General features: G+C 40.3%; 1 protein-coding gene across 2 annotated transcripts in view; it reads right to left on the minus strand.

The window, feature by feature from the left end:
* Window positions 1–24,676, minus strand: part of DOK5 (docking protein 5) — a 154,132-nt gene that overhangs the window by 62,948 nt on the left and 66,508 nt on the right. Inside the window, exons 1-2 of one of the 2 annotated variants that reach the window (XM_067013775.1) lie at window positions 16,281–16,328; window positions 13,871–13,978 (exon numbers count right to left, since the gene is read on the minus strand). In XM_067013775.1, coding sequence (XP_066869876.1) covers window positions 13,871–13,978; window positions 16,281–16,286 — 114 coding nt within the window. In that variant the 5' untranslated portion in view covers window positions 16,287–16,328. Of the gene's footprint in view, window positions 1–13,870; window positions 13,979–16,280; window positions 16,329–24,676 lie in introns of those variants that run through there. The other variant, XM_059038964.2, reaches the window with a different exon arrangement.

The raw sequence follows: 24,676 nt of genomic DNA on the forward strand, positions 1-24,676 counted from the left end.
ATTGACCAAGGATGTTTTTACTGTTCCCACCTGCATACTGCTTTTTATTAAAGTAATCTGGAAACACAGGTCATGAATATTACTAGAATCACTATGATTACTCATTTATTTCAAAAATGTGGACTACTGCATTTAATCAGGTGAGCAAGTTTACGTAGAATTTCCTGCATGTTTAGTTGATAGAGGTGCCCACCATACACCCTTCATGCATTTGGACATCCTCATCCTCAGTTTTTTTTTTTTTTTTTTTTTTTTTTTTTTTTTTTTTTTTTTGCGGTATGCGGGCCTCTCACTGTTGTGGCCTCTCCCGTTGTGGAGCACAGGCTCCGGACGCACAGGCCTAGCGGCCATGGCTCACGGGCTTAGTTGCTCCGCGGCATGTGGGATCTTCCCGGACCAGGGCACGAACCCGTGTCTCCTGCATCGGCAGGCGGACTCTCAACCACTGCGCCACCAGGGAAGCCCTATCCTCAGTTTTTAATTTAGATTTGTCAGTAGGTGAGCTGGTGTACACCTCTGGGTAGCTTACTCAAGAAGGGAACCAAGCCATTTGTGACTTGACCCCATCATCAGTCTCTTTACAGGCGTTCCAGAAGGACAGCCAGCCTGCTGTTATCACAACTGCAAGTTCTAACTGTAGTTACTTCGAATCTGAAGAAAATCATGCACAGGTGAATCCGGTGGTCCGTTTAGGCTACACTCCTAGAGCCTGTTGAGAAGGGCTGTTGGTGATTCTTTGTTTCTCAAAGCTTTTGGTGGCATTTGCAGACCACCTTATGGGGGACTCCCAATCTTCCCCTTGCACTGAAGCATGCTTCCTTCAACAGAGACTCCAGGCAGATGGAGAAGGCGGTCCAGCTCGCCTTTCCTGCGCCAATACAGAAAATGACAGAAGGCTACCTTGTTGGTGGTGTGCTGTTTTGGCTCTAGCGTGTGATTACCTTGGATGGCACTGCCCGAAAATCAGTCTGAACAAACTTTGATTCACTATTCTCAAGATAGAGCCCAACCACATGTATTCCGCCCCCACACTCTGTGCTCCTCTAAGAGAAATGGATCCCTCTCCAATAGCTGGAGGAAATAAAAAGCTGCACACTGAAGTCTCCACCTAGCTCCCACTTACCTAGTGGACAGTTCTTTGGGACTTTCAGAATGTTCCTCCAAATACTTCTCTGCACACACAGCCTCCTGCGACGCTAGAGGTCATTATATTGAAGACACGACTCTACTGAAACAAAGGCAGCGCACAATTTACTGTTTTCCGTATCTTAAAAGCCCAACTGAAATCCCTCTCATTTCTGTGGTCTTTTCAGTCCCGCCAAGCAAGAGCACTCGGGCTTGCTCTTCCTTTGCCTGGAGACACTCTTCCTCTATAGAAAGAGGCCTCACTCCTGCCTTCTTCAGCGACTCATACAACATCTTCTCCTGATGACTGTACTTAAAATTGTAGGGGCTTCCCTGGTGGCGCAGCGGCTAAGAATCTTCCTGCCAATGCAGGGGACACGGGTTCGAGCCCTGGTCCGGGAAGATCCCACATGCTGCAGAGCAACCAAGCCCGTGTGCCACAGCTACTGAGCCCACGTGCCACAACTACTGAAGCCCGCGCACCTAGAGCCCGTGCTCCGCCGCAAGAGAAGCCACGACAATGAGAAGCCCGCGCACCACAACAAAGAGTAGCCCCCGCTCACCACAACTAGAGGAAGCCCGCGCGCAGCAACGGAGACCCAATGCAACCAAAAATAAATAAATAAATTTCTTTTTTAAAGTTTAAAAAATAAACAAAATTGCAACACTCTCATTCCACATGCCTATCCCCTTTCCCTGCTTTCATTTCCTCCTTAGCATGTATCAGTCACGCCGACACACAATATATTATACTTTTCCTTTATGCTGGAGTCGAAGCAGGGAGTCACCTGCTTTGTTCTCTGCTGGATCTCCAGTGACCCTCAATAAGCACACATTGAGTGATAGGCCCCGCTTCCTAGTCACCATCTCCACCGTAAAGACAAGGAGACTGAGGCGCGGTGATGCTGTTCACCTGCCAGGGGCTAGACAATTCCTGACCAGTGACAGAGGCAGGATTTGACTCCAAGCAGGCAGACTCTGAATTATGTGCCAGATCTTGGGTTCCCAGCCCCTCATATGGATTATGTTATTGAACTTTGCACTTCCTTTCTCCCTATGATACGATTCCCATTGTACACAGAAGAGTGTCGAGGTCTACAAATGTGCATTTGTCCACCCAGCAGGCAAACGGCGGAGCTGGGATTCCAACACAGACGGTCCCACAACTCTTTAGTAAACCACCCACGGCCACCAAATGAATATACAGAAAAGAATCAGAGAGGCCATCATTCCTGAGTTAGGCATTGTTATTCCCTAGGTGGGTCGCGAAGGATGAGCGAGAGTTTACGAGGCAAAGGAAGGAAAGATGAATTTCCAGACCAAACAGAGCCTACATATGCACAATCTCGAAACTGCAGGGTGGTACGTAGAAACCTGGGGAAGAGCGGCGACGAGGGCAGCAAGTGGGCAACAGACAAAGCATGAGGCGGGAACAGTCGGCTGCGGCTACGTCCGGAAAGGCCCGGTGTGAGGCCGTCAGGAGTTCAGCGTGACTCATGAAGTTTGCAGAACATATACTAAGAGGTGTAAAGCAAATAAATGGAAGGTAACATCTATGCATTAGAAAGATTATTCTACAGGCCAGTGGTTCTCAGTCTGGGGGAGATCTTGCACCTCCCTCCTTCCCAGGGGAAAAGATTTCACAAAGTCCAGAGATATTTTTGGTCGCCCAAACTGGGAGGTGCTACTGGTATCTAGTGGGTAGAGGCCAGAGATGCTGCTATACATCCTACAGTGAACAGGACTGCCCCACAGCCATAATGTTAACTAACAGTGCAGTGGGTGAAAACCCCATTACAGTAAAAGCAGAGAATGAACCAGGCTACTAGAGAGTTCTATGCACACAGAGTTGAGGAGAATGGCGCCCTCTGGAGCTGAGCGGTGAACAGCTGGCTTTGCCATACAGGGTGGCCTGAACCATGGGGAAGGAAGGGAACGTCATGACCGGAGGGCAGAAACGAAGTCTAGAGAGGCCAGGAGGCAACCAGGGAATAGTTATGACTTTAGCGTAGGTTAGAGCGGGAGGAATGGAAAAACAGGGAGAGATTTAAGAACTACTTAATTACCGTGCATTTCTTGTTTTCTAGTTTTCTGAGTATCAAAAATCCAAAGTACTATGACTCCCTCAAAGAAAAGAAATAGTCAACACTCTCCTAAATTTCTGATAAATCTTTAAGTATGCCATCCAATTAGGAATTCCAAAGAAGGACTGCCAAATCAGTTTGGCTATTTAAAGCCATATTCCAGATGTCTTATTCATCATAAATGATAATATTCATTGAAATAAATGTTTAACAGCCAGCGATTAACGAAGTGGCCATACTTTAAAAGTTTAGTTTGCGGGGCTTCCCTGGTGGCGCAGTGGTTGAGAATCCGCCTGCCGATGCAGGAGACACGGGTTCGTGCCCTGGTCCGGGAAGATCCCACATGCCGCGGAGCAACTGAGCCCGTGAGCCATGGCCGCTGAGCCTGTGCGTCTGGAGCCTGTGCTCCGCAACGGGAGAGGCCACAACAGTGAGAGGCCCGCATACCGCAAAAAAAAAAAAAAAAAAAAAAAAAAAAAAAGTTTAGTTTGCTACTGATATAGTTTTGCATTAACAACTTGGAAAACAATTACAAACCACGCAATTCAATTTTCTAAATGGATTATTTTCTAACTAGACAGAGAAACTGTTGAAATTTTTCCTGGTGTTTCAAGGGAAGATTAATACAATCGGATTTGTTAAAGTACATTCCCTTGAGGAACTGGTATATTCCGGTCAGAGTTATGCAAGTTGTCAGCATTGTGTGGGAATATTAAGTATGCTTCTGGTGTGCTGCAAAGTCAAAAGCCATTTAGGAAAACAAGGATTTGATTTCCAATTCTTCCCCTTCTTCTGCTGATGATAATTTACAGATAATGATTTATTTATGTGTACAGAGTGAAACGGAGACCGGCTACCTAAAAGGCGATTTTTCCACCTTGCTTTTGTAGGCTGTATCCTAATTATTTTTCCCCTTGTGGGACTGAATGAATTAAGTGAGCAATCCACTTTGTATATGCAAATTGTGAAGCTCCGCAGAAGCTTCAAATTATTTCATTCTAAAATAAATAAATAAATAAAGCCATTATCCTACGGAAAATGAAGAGGCATAAATCCCTTTAACTTTTGTAGGTTGCCTTTGAAAATAAAAGTCAGGTAAAAGCAATCCATTTCTGGGGCTGTAATGTTTTCTCAAGTACAGGATTAATAAAATAAAATCCATTACATTATTATTAATGTTATTACATTATTATTATCTGTTGAAATTTCCAGAGCACTCTGAAAAGCTCTAATAAACATTTCCATTAAAATTTTGCAAGACTTGTTATAATGTGTTCCAAACCTTTAACTTTTTCAGAGTGTCTTTCCTAAAAAAAGTACCAATGGTTTTAATGCAGTGCCAGTAAGCAGGGACAAATGAGGAGAGACATCCCCAGTTCTCAGCATAAAACATTTCTATCCACAAGTCTCCCCTCAGGACCTGGAACACAGCAGTTTAAGCAAACTTTTTTTTTTTTTTTTTTTTTGCGGTACGCGGGCCTCTCACTGTTGTGGCCTCTCCCGTTGCGGAGCACAGGCTCCGAACGCGCAGGCTCAGCGGCCATGGCTCACGGGCCCAGCCGCTCCGCGGCACGTGGGATCTTCCCGGACCCGGGCACGAACCCGTGTCCCCTGCATCGGCAGGCGGACTCTCAACCGCTGCGCCACCAGGGAAGCCCCAAGCAAACATTTTATAAAAGATTTCTTAAGAAAGTCTAGACAGTTATATCCCAGCCCCCATAGAGATGGTTTCATTCTTTCCAAAAATATCTATATGCCCTTGGTCACTTAAATTGGACTAGCGCCTGTCTGAGGTACAAATTTGGACTGTCTTCCCTAGAGTGGAGCTTTATTTGTACACATGAAATAACTGAAATAATCTGTTCATTGTGTCTTCCTTAAAAATAAAAAGCCACACACACAGCAAGGTGCACTTACACCGAAAAGTCTGCATCTGAAATTTACAGAGAGAATGGGGTGAAAGGCACTTTCCTAAGCTGTCCGTGGGTGTGGAATTTTGGATAATCTATCTGGAGACAACTTGACAGTAGCGACAAAAATGTTAAAGGTACAGGATATTAGCTGACCATCTCACATCTAAGACTTTCCCTTCCAGAAAGATCAGCATGAGCGAAGACAGATGCACAAGTTTTTCACCACAATAGAATTTATATTAGTAATTTATATTATTAAAAAATTAAAAATCTTTTTGCCCATCAATTTGGGTATTTTTAAACAGATTGTGGTGTATCAATATTAAAGAGTAGTCTGGAGCCGTTAAACTAATGAGGTGCAGACACTAATTATTGACTTAGAATTATAGTCAAAGCATGAGAGAAAGGGTGTAATTAATGTGACCATTTATTTTATCTCATAAACCAGAATATTTTGAATGTGAAAGAAGTTGTTACTAAAAGTTATATAAAGACTACAGGATCATCAAAACATCCTGGGGAAATCTGTATTTATGGTCTCAAACACAATATGCATAGTATGTAATGAATTACTCTATTTTTGCTTTAAAAATGTGATCTATATATGTGTGAGAATATGCTTCTACTTGTGTAGCGAGTGAAAAGAGTTTAAGGGGTGTACATCAGTCTATTAGTATTTTCGTTTCCTGAAGACAGGGACTAGGGCCCAAGGTAGGATTATTTTCTTTCATTTTACTTCATATACTTCAGAATTGTTTACATTTGTTACAAGGAATATGCAGGATATTTATAATTTTAAAAAATGAGTGACAAGAAAAAAAGAAAAAGAAATCTGCCCAAAAGTGTAAATGAGGTAAGTGGATCTCTATCCTTTGTTAACACAACTTCTTGTGCAGTAACTTACTTGGTCAACAATATCCTGTAGTTTCTCCCACACCCAAAAACCATTTGACTAATTTTTTTACCAACTTGAGAAAACCCACCCTTTTCCTTTTGACATCATTTACAGAGAGCTTCTGTATGTTCTTGGATTATAGTCAAGTGTTTCCACAAAAGCACAAATATGAAATCACACCAGATCAAGTCCTAGAGATACAGGCTTTTAAGAAATTCATGTACGAATTACATAAGAATGGGGAGGAAAAAGCATTTACATTCAATGAACTTCGCAGCTAAGTTTGTTTTTTTCTTATTCTTATTTTCCTATGTGCATATGTGTTTCTTGAGATTATAACTAAGTCAAACAAACTAATAGACCAGTGACAGACTACACAGATTACATTTTCATAAACCCTCAAAAACCTGAGTTTCTTTCCAAAACGCAAGGAAAACTAATCATGTCAAATGATTAGTCTAATAATTGTGGGGTAGGGAAAAAAATAATTTAAACTAGATGATTGTTTTATCAGATTATAGGCCAAAAAATGACTGGTTTACACACAAGTATTTAATTCAAAAGGGCTTTAAATTTAATCCAAATAAAACAAAATAATCACATATAAACTTAACAAAACATGTACAGGATATGGAGGTTGAACATTACAAAATGCTGATGAAAGAAGTTTTTAAAATTCAAATAAATGGAGTGACCATGTTTATGAACTGAAAGACCTGACATAGAAAAGATGTCAGTTCTCCCACAATTTGATCTATAGGCTTAATATAATTATTTTCAAAATTCTAACATGGGTTTTCTGTAAGCACAGACAAACTTCATTTAAAATTTTATGGAAAGGCACTAAAATATCTAAAACAAGCTTTAGAAAAAGAATAAGTGGAAGCAATCATTGTACCCAGTATTAAAGATTAGTATATATTTACAGTAATCAAGAGACTATGATACATAGCTCAATGAAAAAGAAAAGAGAACCCAGATATAGACTTCTGCTAATACGCCCAAATGATTTGGGAAAAAATAACTTTTTTTTTTTTTTTTACAACAAACGGTATTGGAATAATTGGGCAACGTTAGGTAAAAAGAATGAAACTCAACCTACATCTCACACCTTATACAAAAATTAAACTCAAAATGAATCATGAACTTAAATATATAACTTAAAACTATAAAATTTTAGAAAAAGAAAATGTTCAGGATCCAAGGCTAGGCAAAGAGTTTTTACTTGACAGCAAAAGCATAATTCATAAAAGTAAAAATTCAAACACTGGACCTCATTAGAATTAAAACTTCTGCTCTGCAAAAGATCCTGTTAAGAGGATAAAAGATAAGCTATGGAAAAGAAAATATTTGCAACCACATATCTGACAGAAGGGTAGAATCTGGACTACATAAAAAATCACCAAAACTCAATGGTTAAAAAAAAAAATCTATTAAAAATTGGTAAAAATATATGAAGAGATATTTCATAGAAAAAGACATACAGATGGCAATTAAGTGCATGAAAATATGTTCAACACCATTAGCCATTAGGGAATACAAATTAAAACCACAATGAGATATCACTATCAGAATGACTAAAAGAAAAATAGTGATACCACCAAATGCTGGTGAAGATGCAGAGACACTGGATCAGTCATTCATTGCTGGTAGGAATGTAAAATTCACAGCCACTCTGTTAAGACAGGTTAGCAATTTCTTATAAAAATAAACATGCAGCCACAATATGATCCAGTAGTTGCACTCCTGGGAGTTTACCCAAGAAAGATAAAAACTTTATCCATAATAATAAAAAATTAGAAACAACTAGGTCTTCAGTGGATGAATGTAAATAAACTGTGGTACTCCATACCACAGAACGTTGCTTAACAATACACAGGGACAGAATATTGAGTCACACAACACAACAGCTTGGATGAATGTCAAGGGGATCACATTGCTCACAGCAGCACGACTGAAAATGGCCGAGACACGGAAGGAACTCAAGTGCCCGTCAACAGACAACTGGATTAAGAAGATGGGGTGTGCGTGTGTACACACACACACACACACACACACACACACACACACACACACACACACACACAGAGTGGAATATTGCGCAGCCATAAAAAAGAATGAAATACTGCCATATGCAGCAACGTGGATGGACCTAGAGAATATTATGCTGAGTGAAATAAGTCAGAGAAAGACAAATGCAGTATGATATCACTTATGTGTGGAATCTAAAAAATAATACAAACGAATTTTTATGCAACATAGAAACAGACTCACAGATACAGAAAAGAAACTTGTGGTGACCAAAGGAGAGAGGGGAGAGGGGAGAGGGGAGGGACAAATTAGGGGTACGGGATTAACAGATACAAACTACTACATATAAAATAGATAAGCAAGAAGGATATAGCACAGGGAATTATACCCATTAACTTGTAATAACCTATAATGGAGGAGAATCTGCAAAAATGCTCAATCACTTTTTAGATTCCACATATAAGTGATATCATATTTGTCTCTGTCTGACTTACTTCACTCAGTATGACAGTCTATAGGTCCATCCATGTCACTGCAAACGGCATTATTTCCTTCTTTCTTATGGCTGAGTAACATTCCATTGTATATATGTGCCACAACTTCTTTTTCCATTCCTCCATCGATGGACATTTAGATTATTACTTCCATGTCCCGGCTATCGTAAATAGCGCTGCAATGAACATTGGGGTGCATGCATCTTTTCGAAGTATGGCTTTCTCCGGATATATGCCCACGAGTGGGATTGCTGGATCTCATATGGTAGCTCTATTTTTAGTTTCTTAAGGAACCTCCATACTGTTCTCCATAGTGGCTGTATCAATTTACATTCCCACCAAGAGTCCAAGAGGGTTCCCTTTTCTCCACACCCTCTCTAGCATTTATTTTCTGTAGATTTTTTGATGTGGCCATTCTGACCTGTTTGAGGTGATACCTTATTGTAGTTTTGATTTGCATTTCTCTAATAATTAGTGATGTTGAGCATCTTTTCATGTGCTTTTTGCCCATCTGTATGTCTTCTTTGGAGAAATGTCTATTAAGATCTTCTGCCCATTTTTTGATCAGGTTGTTTGTTTTTTTGATATTGAGCTGCATGAGATGTTTGTATATTTTGGAGATTAATCCCTTGTCAGTCGTTTTGTTTGCAAATATTTTCTCCCATTCTGTGGACTGTCTTTTCGGCTTTTTTATGGTTTCCTTTGCTGTGCAAAAGCTTTTAAGTTTAATTAGGTCCCATTTGTTTATTTTTGTTTTTATCTTCATTACTCTAGGAGGTGGATCAAAAAAGATATTGCTGTGCTTTATGTCAGAGAGTGTTCTGCCTATATTTTCGTCTAAGAGTTTTATAGGGGGAAAGGGGGGGAGGGATAAATTGGGAGACTGGGACTGACATATACACACTACTATATATAAAATAGATAACTAATAAGGACCTACAGTACAGCACAGGGAACTCTACTCAATACTCTGTAATGACCTACACGGGAAAAGAATCTAAAAAGAGAGGATATATGGTACATGTATAACTGAATCACTTTGCTGTACAGCAGAAACTAATACAACATTGTAAATCAACTATACTCCAATAAAAATTAATTGGGAAAAAAATTAATCACTATGTTGTACACCTGAAACCAACATAATATGTGTATATCCACTTTACTTAAATAAATAAATAAAGTGAGGTTAGCTGAAAAAGGAAAAAAGAGAAAGAAAAGGAAAAAAAAGGGAAAAGAGAAAGTAGGTTTACCAAGCCCAGGGCCAGCATACTTCCCACCACACTAAGTGCCCTGGTCTCAAAAACAACAGACAATCGTCTCTCTACTTAGATTTCTTCCCAGTTGTTATTCATCTCAAAAAAGTAAAAGTTTGCACAGAAATTCTCAACCCCCCTTCTGGTCGGTGTGCGCAACTCTGATTTGCTGAGTGAAAACAATAAACTTGTGTTTCACAAGAAGGTCGGGAACTATAATATTTAAAGTCGCTGGAGTCCTTTGTCTCAAACTTAGACAGTGATGTATGTCAATTATTTCTCAATAGAACTGGAAAGAAATAAATGAAAAATAAAGTCACTGGAGTCTTAATATCGTTGCAGTTACAGTTAATCAAACTCACAGCCGTCTCTGACAGCTGTGGGTGCTTGAGGGGTGCTTCACAGAAGAAGACATGAAAAAGGAATGGTTCTGTATGTGCATTATTCATATATTTATTTTCCAATTTTTTATGAGAGCACCTTTAGCTTCCTTGTCAGTGAGGAAAGCACCAAGTTTTAAAATTCTACAGACAATTTCTTGCTTTAAAAACTTCTAAAAAGAATCACATACATAAAGCTGGCATTTTTTCCATAATAATATCTTTAAAAGTGAAACGAAAGAAGCACTATATTCCCATAAATGCTACAGATGTCCTACAGGAGAGATATGGGCATATATGCCACACCATCTATGCGTTGATCAAAGAGCATAATATACAGTCCATTTCTTTTGGAAATTGCTTTAGTTGTATTCAAATGAACTCTGAAATCTGTTCACAGTGTGCTACTTATCACCCTAGTATTATCAAGATTCATAAATTACACAGAATTTAGATAAAAAATGCACATCTCAGAGTTACTCCAGCTTTTTATATGCCCCTGAGAGATTAATACTAAAAGTATCAGGCCTGAAAGAGTAAGGACGATGAATAGGTTACAGGAACTCATCAAGGGCTTGGAGGCTTAGTGTAGATAATTTTTCCATTCTAATGCTCTGAGCTTTGGTTAATGATTATTATAGATGAAAGAGAATGTGGCTTATCACATTCCCCAAAGATTTACATATTAAATTCCAAAGCCAGCAGGTAGAAGTCTGGGAAATAGGGCAAGTTTGTCCTCAATCTCCCCTTACTTGTCTCACATTCAAGGGGAATCTTTTCAGTCCACTTTGGTTGTACATTTGAGTCTGTCCTCATAAAACTTCCCAATCATGGCTTTCTCTGCTCCCATCCCCATGCGCCCCGTTTCCTCCAAATCAAAATTCCTTTTCCTGGTTTCAGATTTCTCAAGATTTTCTGAAAAGCTAAATAAAAGTGTGACACAAAGGCATCTACATGTATTCCATGTCCTCTGTCAATAATATTCATAGCTTTTCAATCAATCGTTTAAAAAGTGTCTGCTATGTGTTAGGCCTTGGTAAGGAGTAGAAGCAGACTTACGCCCCCCCAAAAACCTCTGCCCTTGTGGAGCTTATTTTTGGTGGTGTTGTAGTAAAGACAATAAGAAACAACCAAGTAGATATGTATGTAGTGATAAGTGCTAAAGAGAAAAATAAAGGGAGATGGAGAGGGAGGGTGTCCAAGGATTCCATTTTAAATAATGGGGGCAGGCAATGGCCTCATGTAGAGGAGGCATTTGAACAACGACCCGAACAAAGTAAGGACATGAGCTTTGCGGGTATTTGCTGGGAGAGCCAAAGCAAAGACAAGAGCAAGTTCGAAGGTAGGAATGTGCTTGGTATGTTCTGCGGAGACTAAGGAGACCAGGGCACCTGTCGCAGAATGAAGTTGGATTGGGGAAACTGTGCAGATGAAGCTAAACAGGCAACAGGGAGTCACATGAGTGATGCGTAGGCCATTATAAGAACTTGGCTGAGGGTTCTGAGCTAGAGTATCAGGATGTGATGTAAGTGTTTCGAATAGACTTCAGAGGGCTGGGAATTAGGCGGCCTGGTGGCTTCGACCACAGCAGTAGCCACAGAGGTTGTAAGAAACATTCAGAGTCTCTCTGCATATTGAACACAGAGCCGACACCATCTGCTGATGGACTGGATTTGGGGAGTTCCTATAAAATACTCCTCACCTGTCCTCTTTCTTCTCTTAGGAATATATAGGTCTGTAAGCAAAATATAGCCTATTTATTTTTCTGCATTCAGAAAGGTCCGTACAGGGGATTGTGAAGAATCAGATATTTCTGGAAATATACACAACTCTACCAAAACAAGGAAGCACTGGTCAGCATCAGTGGTCACACACAATGAGCAAACAGAACGAGTCTGACGGTATCCTAGTCCACTCGGGCTGCTGTAACAAGTCACCATAGATGGATGGCTGAAAAACAACAGAAATTTATTTCTCAGTGTTCTGGAGTCTGGGAAGACCAAGGCAGAGGCACCGGCAGATTCGGTGTCTGGTGTCCTGGTTCATAGATTCTGTGTCCTCAGCTGGCAGAAGGGAGGAACGAGCTCTCCCAGGCCTCTTTGAGAAAAGCACTAATTTCATTCGCGAGGGCTCCACCCTCATGACCAAATCACCTCCCAAAGGTCCCACCTCCAAATACCATCACAACTGGGGATTAGGTTTCAACATATGAATTTGGGTGGTTGGGACACAAGCACAGAACCTAGCGCAGATGGAGACTGTAAAGTTATAGACTGGCTGGGATTCTCAAGAGGAGAACTGATGTATAACCACAAGTTCTGGCTGCCTAGGGGTGAAGCCTTTGGATGACCTTGTTAATTATAGTGTGAAGGCGATGAAGAATGAGTGATTTTCAACCACAGCAGAAAGTGTAGTCACCAGGATGTGATGGACCTGAGAGGTGGAGGAGAGGAATCGGTGCCAGGTAAGGGAAGGAGAAAGGAAGCAACTCTGTCCTTGTCCTAGAGAGATAAACCAAACAGCCCTTTGGGCACCTTGAGCTCCGTGTTAAGGCAAGACCTCTCAAATTAAAATGAAGCACGTCGTTCCATATCATTGTTCGCCATCTTGTTACAAGAACAGACACTGGGTATGCACGGGATAAGTGGGACATATTACATCTGGTCCAAAATGACTGGACATCAATAGTTTCAGGTGTTATAGAAATGGAGAGACTGGCTCAAGATTATTTTCAAGGGTTCAAATTTATGCTCTCCCTGGCTTCCTGGATCACCGGTCCTAAATAACAGATTCGCAACAACTCCTTCCTGAGGACAAAAAAATTTTTATTTGAATAGTGGTGATATCTGGCATATGGAGGATAAACAGTAGAGGAAATCTAGACTCATACAGAAGTATACTTGGGTTCTCCTTTGGAGAGAAGGAAAGCTGGAAATGGGGCTGACCTTGGAAGGTAGAACTTCATTATGAAATTGTGGGGAAATGAACCACATGAAATATGCTGCTCTTGACTCCCTTTCCTACTTATCTCAAAAGTCTTGCTCTGTGCTTTTCCTTCCCTTATGTCTGTATAGATGCACCTTTAAAGCATTGCATACTCTGTGTCTCTAAGCTGAAAAGGAATACAGCTTGTTCTACTGCTTTTCATTATTGTATAAACCAAGGTGTCAACACAGGCCCTTAGTAAGATGTTGGAAAGTCACCACTTTTGGAGAATTTGCACAAAAGGGAAGGTTATTCACTTTCCCTCACCTGGCTAAATTTCTGTGCTACTGGATCCACCTCTTCCAGCTTCTTCCCCTCCCTCCTCACCCCATATGTCAAGCACTGACTGAGGATCTATTCTGTATCAGGCACTGTGATAGACATAATGAGATCCAATCCTGACCCTCCAGGGGCTTCAATGTTGCGAGAAGGGCCTACCACGCAATTGAAAATTCACAAAACATGGTGATTTCTACAGTAGAGATTGGAAAAACAACAACAAATAGTAGGAAACCAGAAGAGGGACTTCACATCAGGCAATTATTTTAAACGATGAGCAAGTAGATATTATTTTAGAGATGTTTTGTCCTTGGAAAAAGTATCATTTGTACCTTTGTTTAAAAAGCAAGACAAGTTTTCAGACTCAATGAACTTGAGTTCCCTAGTTATGAACAGATTTCTGGAAAGCTACGACAATCGAGTCTTACCTTATGATAACACCTAAAATATGCAGCACGTTCATCGGAAAATTTCTCCAGTCTTTTTGGACCTTTGCTTGAAGCTTTCTTGAATACTAACCAACATCGTTGATAAATCTGCAAGGAAATACAAAGACAGCACTCAGCATCACTACTGACTCAGATATTACTGGCATTTACATTTAAATATTTTCGTTTTTGATGTTTTCACCTGTAAAATATTCATAAGCCATAAATGTGATGCTGCTTTGGGAAAATAAAATTTTAAAACCCCAAACTGTTTCCGCAATGGGTGTATTATGTCATTCAGAAAATCACTGGCATCAAAAGAAAATAAGTATTTGGAGGCAAATTTCTTCACACTTTGACAACAACACCAGTAGAAACATTGCAGAAAAAGTCCCAGAAATAAAAATCCCAAATCACTGCAAATAATATAAGCATTTACGGCACATGCTCTAATTTCAAATGCCATTATATATGGAAATCATAGGCCTGATATATGCCAAAGACTTTAAGTCCTAGAAAGAGACAGTCCCTATGTGTCACGTGACATTCCTCATAACTGATGGTCAAGAGTTGGGCCAGACGCTAGACTAGCTAATAATGCTGATGAACACCAACCAGATTCTCCCTCAGAAAATCCAACCCAGAGACTCAAAGATTATTGCCAGGCTAGGGTGCAGTCCAAGTTAATACTGTAAAACGTTAATACTGTAAATTAAAGGAAAGAGAATTTCTGTTATTTCTTAAATATCCAAAGGTATCAGTAAAATAATTAAAATCAATTCTATTGTCTTTCATCTTGCATAGTCACTGAACTTACCAAGGGTCATAAAAACATGGAGACAAAAGTGGAAAAGCAATGGAGGGAGGGTAGCCTTTTAAACAAATGGTGCTCAAATAACTGACTATCCATAGGGAATAAACAAACTCCTTAACTCAAAACACTCATACAAAACTTAACTGAAAATGGACTTATATATTAAAAAAAAAACTATAAAATGTTTAGGGGGGAAAAAAGGAGGAAATGTTTGGGATCATAAGAACAAAGTGTTCTTAGACCTCATACCAAAAGCACAATCCATAAAAGAAAACGTTGCCACGTTGTACCTCATCAAAATTTAAAACTTTCTCTATGTGAAAAATTCTGCTAAGAGAATGAAAAGACAAGCTACAGACTGGGAAACAAATATTTGCAAACCACATATCTGACAAAGGATTAGTATCTGGAATATACAGAGTCCTCACATCTCAATAGTAAAGAACCAAACAATCACTTACAAAATGGAAAAAAGACAGACATTTCACCAAAGAGAATATACAGATGATCAAGAAGCACACGAGAAAATGTTCAGCATCATTAAGCCTTCATGGAAATGTAAATTAAAACCACAATGAAACATCAGTACACACCTATCGGATTGGCTGAAATAAAAAATATTAATAATAATAATGCCACCAAATGTTGACAAGGATGCTGAGAAACTGGATCACTTGTATTATAATACATTGCCGGTGGGAATGTAAAATGGTACAGCTCTGAAACACAGTTTGGCAGTTTCTTAAAAAACTAAGCAAGCAACATAGGACGTACAATTGCACTCTTAGAACTCCATGCCAGAAAAATGCAAACTTCCCACGCACAAAAAGATGTGAACATGAATGTTCATAAGCAGCTGCATTTGTAACAGCACAAAACTGGAAACAACCCACCTAATCTCCAATGGGTAAATGGTTAAACCATTTGGGGAACACCCATGTCATAGAATACCACTCAGCTATAAAAACAATATGAATGCGTCTTCAGAGAATGACGCTGGGTGGGGGGGGGGGGAAGCCAAACCCAAAAGGTTACATACTGCGTGACCACATTAATAGCATTCTTGAAATGACAAAATTATAGAAATGGAAATTAGATTCGTGGTTATCAGGGGTGAGGGGTGTGTGAGAAGGGAGCAGAATGGAAGAGGGGCTGTCTATACAGGTAACATGAGGGATCCCGGCAGTGATGAGACTGTCCTGTATCTTGACTCTATGAATGTCATTATCTTGGTTTTAATATTGCATTGTTGTTCCAAAGATGTTACCAACTAGGGAAACTGGATAAATGGTATAGGATCTTTGTGTGACAGTTCTTACAACCAAATGTGAGTCTACAATTATCTTAAAACAAAATGCCATAAATTTTTAACAAAAAATGTAACAGATCTTAGAAATTACAGCCTAATCTAATAACAGTTACCTAATTCTTTTGCTACCAGACCAAAGTCTAATTAACCACTAGAGTAGGTAACTTGAGAAAGCCAAGTGGCAAGAGCCATTGGTAAGAATTCAAACCCCAAATCCTTTTCAGGGTGGAGAGTCAGCCATGCAAATTAACATTTTCAGGGCTATGGTTGGCAAATAGAAGACTTACCAACATCTCGCTGATGTCTGAGTAACAGATGAGATCACCAGCTCCCTTAAAACCTAACCACCAGAGAGAGAACTGTAATTACATCGGGAATGACTGTCACCCTGATTGTTCAAACAAAGGATGTGGAAAATAGGTTTCTCACTGTCATTCTATTATTGGCAACCCCTTTCTTCTGGACATGGCCCTGAAAATGTGTTAAAGACAGCACGCTAAGGTATGCAAGAAATATGCCTACTATGGGGAAAAAATATTTTCACCAAAGGGGATATTTTGTATTTCCTAATTATGCCTCAACTTTTAGACCCAACCTTGAATGACAGTATTTCTACTTAAAAAAAAAAAAAAAAAAAAAACTTATTCATTTTCTTCACAATCAAACCTCTAATTGCCTGGCTTCCGTCTGAAGTCTATCAAACACAAGCTAAAGGTTCCTCAGCTTCAGCCTGCCTAGTGATTTCCATCTTTCATTCATCCATATTACACTTAGAGGAGATTTTTGTTTCTCTTTCGCTCTATTAAGTATCAATAGTAAGAGCAAAAGTGCAATGTTATAATCAAATAACTGTAAGAGTACTATTGTATAAATTCACATGCAATATTGCTTATAACTGTTGGCCGGAAAGTCACCCCGGAACAGATTAAAACATGTTGGTTCATCAGGAGATAAGGAAAACCCCAAAACTTGGTTTATGAAAATGGGGTTCAGTGATTCTCCATGTTGGCCCAGCCTCACTCAAGACAACTGTTAATTATGCAGATTCCTAGAGATTAGCCAAGGTCGACTGCATCAGAACCTCTTGGGGTGGGGCCAGACAAATTGGCTCTGTACCATATTCCCCAGGGATTTTTGTTTGTAATTTGCCAACCAATGCCACGAATATTCATAAAGACTTTCAGACAGCCCAGTGCTTCCCACGTGGGACTGACAACAAAGAGCCCTCCAACAAATGCTCCATCCACGACGAGGGCCTCTGGGCTGTGCGGTTTCCAACAAGTGATGTGCAGCGGCTTTGGACTTGGAGCAGCGTGAGATGCTGTCCTGAGACACAGTGAAGGTGAAAGTGAAAGATGCTGAACTACAGGAAACTCCCCATTTCACCAGCCCTACACTCGGTCCCAAGAACAGAAGAGCCACCAAGTGTCCGAGAATTAAAAACTTGTCCTCAATATTTCAAAACCAGTTAGAGGAAATGAAACAGGAGGACTCACTGAACATGGGAACATTAGTTGGAGTAACCCTGACACGGTTAAAAGGGCCACAATCGGGAAATGATCTCATTTGCATAATAGCATAGGGCATTTTTTTTTCTTGAATTAATTCATTCAACCATCTCCTTCATATTTCATATAACACATCCACTGACCATCTATAGTATTTTTGAGCTAACATTTTTCCTTCAATTGACTTGTTTCAACTAAAAAATGTTTATCCCAACCATGAGAGCAAAGTGCAGTTTCAAACTGGACATGAGGAGTAGGTAATCCTAGTAATAATTCTACTCTTAGAGAAGCTAATGACAGAATAATTTTCAGGTTGAAATCGCTCACCTTCTCTGCATCAGGGTTCCGCATTCTCAGCACAGCTGGCATTTTAGACAAGGTAATTTGGGGTAGTGGGAAGGGCAGGGCTGCTTCTCCAACTGAATGCCAGCAGCACACTCCTCCTACCCTGCTGACAGCCAGGACTATCTCCAGACATTGCCAAATGTTCCCTGGGGGGGCAAAGTCAGAACCACTGCTACAGGTGAGTGCACGCTGAGCCAAGACTGCAGAGCTGAAGAATATGAGGTTATGGGAATATCTTCAAAGCCCTGGCTTTGGACAAGTCAATCCACACAAGCCACTGTCGAAGCTAAAACAGACAAGCACATCACACAGTTCTGACAACCTGAGTGGATTAGCAGTTACATAAAAATCTCCTTCAGTGTGTATTTTCTGGGTGGTGGTGGTGGTTTTACTACACCTAATTTTCAGCCTTAAATTGTCATCAAACCATATATGATTTCTGTTATTTTTTCCATTGTCTTCCCTTCCTTTAAAACTTGAGATCCTTAATAACTAATTAGCTCTGGTTTCAAATCCCTGATATTTTTACTAGCTATTTTTCCTAATAAAGTCTAGTCTGGTAAATTCACCAAGATTTCCCGGGCCAAGGAACAGCTGAAACCATTTAGAATTTGCTTGCAGTTCCTAATTTCATTAGCAGTCCATCACAATGTCTTGAACAACAGAGTCACAAACTAAACCGCTATAGGACATATCTTTTTTTTTTTCTTTTTTTTGGCCACGCCACGTGGCTCGTGGGATCTCAGTTCCCTGAGCAGGAAACTCCCTATAGGATGCAACTTATGAAGATAACAGAAAGCAAATGTTGGTCACAAAATTCCTGTTAAAAGGAAAATTATATACTGCCTTCACATAACCTCAAGAAAAGCAGAAAGCTTAAGCAAGATGTGACCATTTAGGACTTCACAGTCTAGTGAAAGTATCAGCAAACTTTTTTCTGTAAAGGGCCAGACAGTAAATATCTTAGTCTTTGAGGGTCACGGGCCCTTGTTGCAACTACTGAACTCTGCACTGGTAGCATGAAAGCAGCCATAGGAAGATATATGTCAATGAAAGGTATAGTTATCTTCCAAGAAAATGTATTTAAAAAAACAGGCAGTGGGCCAGATGTCGCTCACAGACTGCAGTTTGCCAACCTCTGGTCTTTGGCAGTATTTCTCAACTGTTAAAGCTCAGGTCACCTTTTGATGAACAGAAAAATCTGGTTGACATGTCCCAGTTCAGGGAAAGAGGGGAGCAGATATCCCCTAGGTGAGGATCCCTATATATCCCATATCTCCCCACAAGCCAAATTTAACTTCAACGTCTATTAAAATGTTGACTTGATGCCTTTCAATGCCCTCCACCACACACTCCACACACTTCCGGTCTCGCGGTCCACTGCTGGGACCCGCTGCTCTACAATGGATGCAGATGCTGTCTTAGGACAGCATCTTTTACAGGCGGAGGCGTTAGCGTCTCAGCTCTAGCTTTTTATAGTTATCGTATTCTACACAGGGAAGGTGCACTTTGGGGAGAAAAGGTAAGTTGGGATTGTTTTCCATTTTGCCAGCATCCGCTTCCTGTACTCAGATTGATTTTTCTGTTCTCAGGGCATTCTCTCCAGTTCTAAAGATATAGCCTCCACCTTATAATGCTAAATGAGCCTCATTTCTCACATTCTAATCCTGTTTTTATTTATTCTCCAAAACAAATCAAATATTCTTCTTATCCAGGGTGTTAGTAACAACACCTAGCATGGGTTGAACCCTTTGTGCATATGGCAGGATGCTAATCCCTCTTCGTGCATCATCTCAACTAACCCTACCAACAGCCCTATAAAACAGATGCCGTCATTATTCCCATTTTACAACAAGGAAATAAGGCCTTCGTGAGGTTACCCACTGAGTACTACTCAAGGGCGTGAAACTGGTAGAAACAAGCCAGCATTCCAACCTTGGTTTGCTTGATTCTGAAGAACAAGCTCTTAACCATTCCTCCAGGATTTTCCCAGAAAAGCTGATCTCCTAGAGATGCATAAACTTATGCTGAGGGTCGAGCTGTCTGTGAGAAGTTGATTTTCATGCTTATCACAATCTAAAAAGAGACATTTAGCTGTAACCATATGCTCTTTCATCTGGACGACGACTTCATCGTCTAGCTATTTTGGTGTGACATTTGCATTTGTGATTTTAAGTTCCCTGGCACCAAGTGTTCACCAAGAGTGATAGTTTTTAATGGAGTATTTCTGCAGTTGGGGTCTGAAGACCTTATTCCAGGACTGCAAGTTAGCCTAGCCGTTTGTAAGATGTGTTTTCTTTGAAAAGAATTCCACTCTCTCCCTCCTTCAGTAACAAAGTATTCAGTATCCTTGACCGCAGTCCAGAAACTCAAATGTGCGGAGCATTTCTAACTATGTGGTAAGTATCTCATGTAAGTTCTCAGCTTTTCTTGGCCTTCCTTCCCTCTCTAAACTTTAGTCTCTTGTTATTCATTCGTTACAGCTGCAGCAAACCAATGTCCTGGCTGGTTGGCTTCCTGATGGCATGTGTAGTCAGCCCCCTAGAGCTGACCAGTCACTTCTCTAGGAGTGCCCAGCCCTCCACTTTGGCCCACGATGCATGGCCACAGCAACTAGCTGCCCACCCAGAGTCCTGGGCCCCTCTGTGACTGATGAAATACCACAGTCCAAGTTCAACCCAACAGCCATAGAAAATGGTGTTGGATGATGCAATCTGGAAGCGGAGCGATACTCCGCCTCCATCCCGTCTGCCACTGTCTGCAAGTAATCCTTCCACAATATTAGAATTTTGACCAGGATGATCTCTGAGACCAAGATGCTTAAAACTTTCTCGTCTTATGAAGGACTCTGTCATTGTGGTATTTCACAAGGTGACAGATGAAGAGTATAAGAGAAGTAGTTCTTTGGCATCGTGGAATCGTTAACAGGTAGGCTGTTACTAACTCCACCTACCAAAATAATCAGCTGGTTCAGAATTATGTATTTTATGAGGGGAAAAAAATCTTTTCATTGAGTAAACGACGTGACTCTACGCCTATCATTTATATATACCTTTCATTTGTAAGGAAAGAAATGCTAATTTGGAGAAGGTTTTGCACAGTGGGTCGCAAGGTTCATTTTAAATTCACTGCAAAGAAAAATACGTGCAAAAGTGAGATAATTAATCATAAAATAAAATTTGTACAAAGAGGATTAAAAATACTTCAAAAGCATCCACAGGCAATAAATTACCTATGTCAATCCTTTGCTGATGGTGAAGTAATTTAGCACAACCTTTCTAGAGGGTAAGTCATGCCTACCCTTTGACCTGGAAAAATCATTTCTAGAAACTTTCCCCTGAGGAAATAATTGAGGAAATATGCAAACATATGGGAATAGGATTCTTTGGCATAAAAACTGAAAGCACTCTAAATGTTCCAGGGGACTACCTTAATTAATTATGGCATCTCTGTAAACTAGAAATTGCCATCATTAAAAATGATGTTGTAAAATAATATTTATACCATAGAAAATGCTATTAGTAAGTTATTAAGTAAAAAAAGTAGGTTGTCCCTTGTTTTTAATCTGTTTCTACTCCAGTATATATACTCATTCAGTAAATAAGGCCCAGTTGCTCATCCAAAAGGACGGAGAGCTATATTTCCACCCTTCCCCACCTCCCCTCACACATACACACACACACACACACACACACGCACACACGCACACATCTGCACACACACGCACACACGCACACACACACACACACAAACATGCACACACGACGACAGGACAAAAATGTCTGCTTCAATGGAAAACTCTGCATTCTCTAGGACACACACATCCAGTATTATCTGCTTCTGATTCTGTGGGAGCTATTCTACAACTCTAAACTTAGATTACTGATAGAAATGCAAAATAATTCTAGTCCATAAAGATGCAAATTCTGTAGAGCTTCTGTTGATTTCCCTCCCCCACTGTCATGAAGCTAGTTTTGCCTCCCTGGGAACATGCATTTCGCTATGCTGGATATATAAACATGTAGGTTCTTTGGATTCCCCTTAGAACTAGTTATTATAATATTCTGTGTTGCTCTCTCATTCAATTAATAAGCTAAGTAGAATCTTCAACACATGCTCTTTCTACATCTACATGAGAGTCATGATGAAAACAGTTAACTGTTTTCGAAAAAAAACTTTAACACAATCCATGGGTCACTGACTCCTGTGTATTTCACCTTCTGGTTAAACCTGGAACATCTATTTTTCTGCAGGGACCACCACCCTAATCTAAGCCACCACCTCCTGAGCTTCAGAGTTTCTCTGCTTTCATTCTTGCCACTTTCAATCCACTTCCTGCAGGACATCTGGGGTGACCTTTAAAACACTCATCTGACCACAACAATCCACTGCTTAAGCATTTCTGTGGCTGCCTGTTGCCTTTGGGGTAAAAAAACCAAAGTCTTAACAAGACATTCCAGAACCTGCAAAAACTGGCCCCCTCCCTACCTTTTTTGCCTTATTTTGCTGATTTCTTCATTTATATATTCTTCACATGTAACTATATACACATATTTTTAGTAATAATCAAACAAGTAATACAAGGTTATTTGGAAAAATTCTCATGGAATCAGTATCGGCCACCAGCTGTTCTCGCCACACACAGGAAACCCTTCCCTTGTCAGACAAAGCTGACCACTGTAGAGAGCGGACACTGTAGAGAGGGAAACGTGATGGCTCCTTTCCTTCTCTCCCCAATTCCTTTCTGTCCCCCGGATCCACACAGGAGGAAGAGAAGTAAGAAACAGGAGAGCTGCCTGAAGAAGCCATACACAGTTATATGTCCTTATTTAGCTTCTACTTTTAAGCAGCCTTAGAGAAAAAAACCAAAGAAATGCTAGAGAATCTTGACTACTGGGAGAGCTTTCTATTCAAACAAACAACTGGGGAGCGGATATCATTCATTAATTCATTCAACAAATATTTATTGGGTGCCTACCATGTGCCAAGCACTGTTTAGGTACTAAGGACACGGCTTTAAACAAAGTGGAGGAATCTGCTGCCTTCCTTGCGCTTACAGACAGCCAATAAGATGCCAAGATATAGATGCATACATACATGTTCATGTGTCTTATAGTACACAGGTAATATGTCACAATATGTCACATGGTGTTAAGTACCATGAAGGAAAATAAGCCAAGAGAGTAGATGAGAGTTGCTAGTGGTATTTCAATTTTATTTTATTTTATTTTATTTTTTTGGCAGTACCACCATATTTTTATTTTTTAAATATACCAAGTACTTTTCGAAAATATTTAGAGGAGATTGTCAGAGGACAGAAATTCAGTCCTCTTCTAGGGATATTCATTTAACATTTCCATTTTTTTTTAACATCTTTATTGGAGTATAATTGCTTTACAATGGTGTGTTAGTTTCTGCTTTATAACAATGTGAATCAGCTATACATATACATATATACCCATTTCTCCTCCCTCTTGCGTCTCCCTCCCTCCCACCCTCCCACCCCTCTAGGTGGACACAAAGCACCGAGCTGATCTCCCTGTGCTATGCGGCTGCTTCCCACTAGCTATCTAGTTTACGTTTGGTAGTGTATATATGTCCAATTTTAAATAGGGTAATCAGGGAAGTTCTCAAAGAGAAAGTGACGTCTGAGCAAAGACCTGAAAGAGATAGGAGGGCTGGGGGAAGGGGGCGCTAAGTAGAAGCAGCAGCAAACGGGCCTCGACACAGCAACGTGACCAGTGTGATGAAGCCGCCAGAAGTCCGGAGAATTCAGAGACGCTGGTGGTGGGTAGGCCTTATGGGTCTCATTGTAAAGACTCTGGATTTTTCTCTGCATGAGACGGGAAGTGAGATGGAGGGTTTTGAATGGAAGTAATATGATCCAATTCACTTTTAAGAACACTGCAGGGAACTGAAGGCAGAATCAGGGAAACTAGTCAGGAGGCTGCTGCAGGAAATCACATGGGAGGTGAGGGGGCCTTGGGCCAGGATGGAGGTGGAGAAGGGGACGAGAAGCGGTCTGAATCCGGTTATATTTAGAAAGCAGAACCAACAAGACTCACTGAGGAGACTGGATATAAGGATGAGAGTAAGGAGAGTCAGGGATAATTCAAAGATTTTTAGCTCAAGCAAGTATTGATAGAAGAATGGGGTTTCCATTAGCTGAGCAAGCAAGCCTGGAAGAGGACCAGGATCTGAGGGAGGACATGGGACATGAGGACGGATGCAAGGAGTCTGTCATGCCTATTAAACATCTAAGTTTATATAAACATTATGTTATCAAACATGATGAACAGTCAGTTACTTGTGTTTTATATATATATATATATATATATATATATAAAATAGAAGGTTTTATTGTACTTTTAAAATAAGTTAATAACACTATCTTCTCTATAAGCCTGTTGGGAGAATAGAATAAGTTAGTGCATCTAAAGGGCTTATATTGCTTGGGAAGCACTTCATAGAGGTCAGCAGCTCATACCATCCAATCAGGCAGTGATTTGCCTGCAAACAAGGACAACGCCCATATTGGTTCCTTCATTTACTCATGAATTTTGCAAATATTTACTGAGCATCTACTATGTGCTAGGCCCTGTTCCAAGCACCGAAGAAATGGCAGGGTATAAAGCAGAGTCCACAGAGTTCACTTTCTCATGTGCAGAGACAGATAATTATCTGTCTCCCAGACCCAAACACAATGCCTAGCACGGGGTCATAATGATTACAGACTACATTTGCAGAATACCATCATTTGCTAGTATGCACCCAATAAATACTTTGTGAAGTTAAACAAGAAATGATGTCATCGTGGCTTCCAAAGCAGT

The sequence above is a fragment of the Kogia breviceps genome, chromosome 14 (assembly GCF_026419965.1).
Source record: "Kogia breviceps isolate mKogBre1 chromosome 14, mKogBre1 haplotype 1, whole genome shotgun sequence".
Taxonomy (NCBI): Eukaryota; Metazoa; Chordata; class Mammalia; order Artiodactyla; family Physeteridae; genus Kogia; species Kogia breviceps.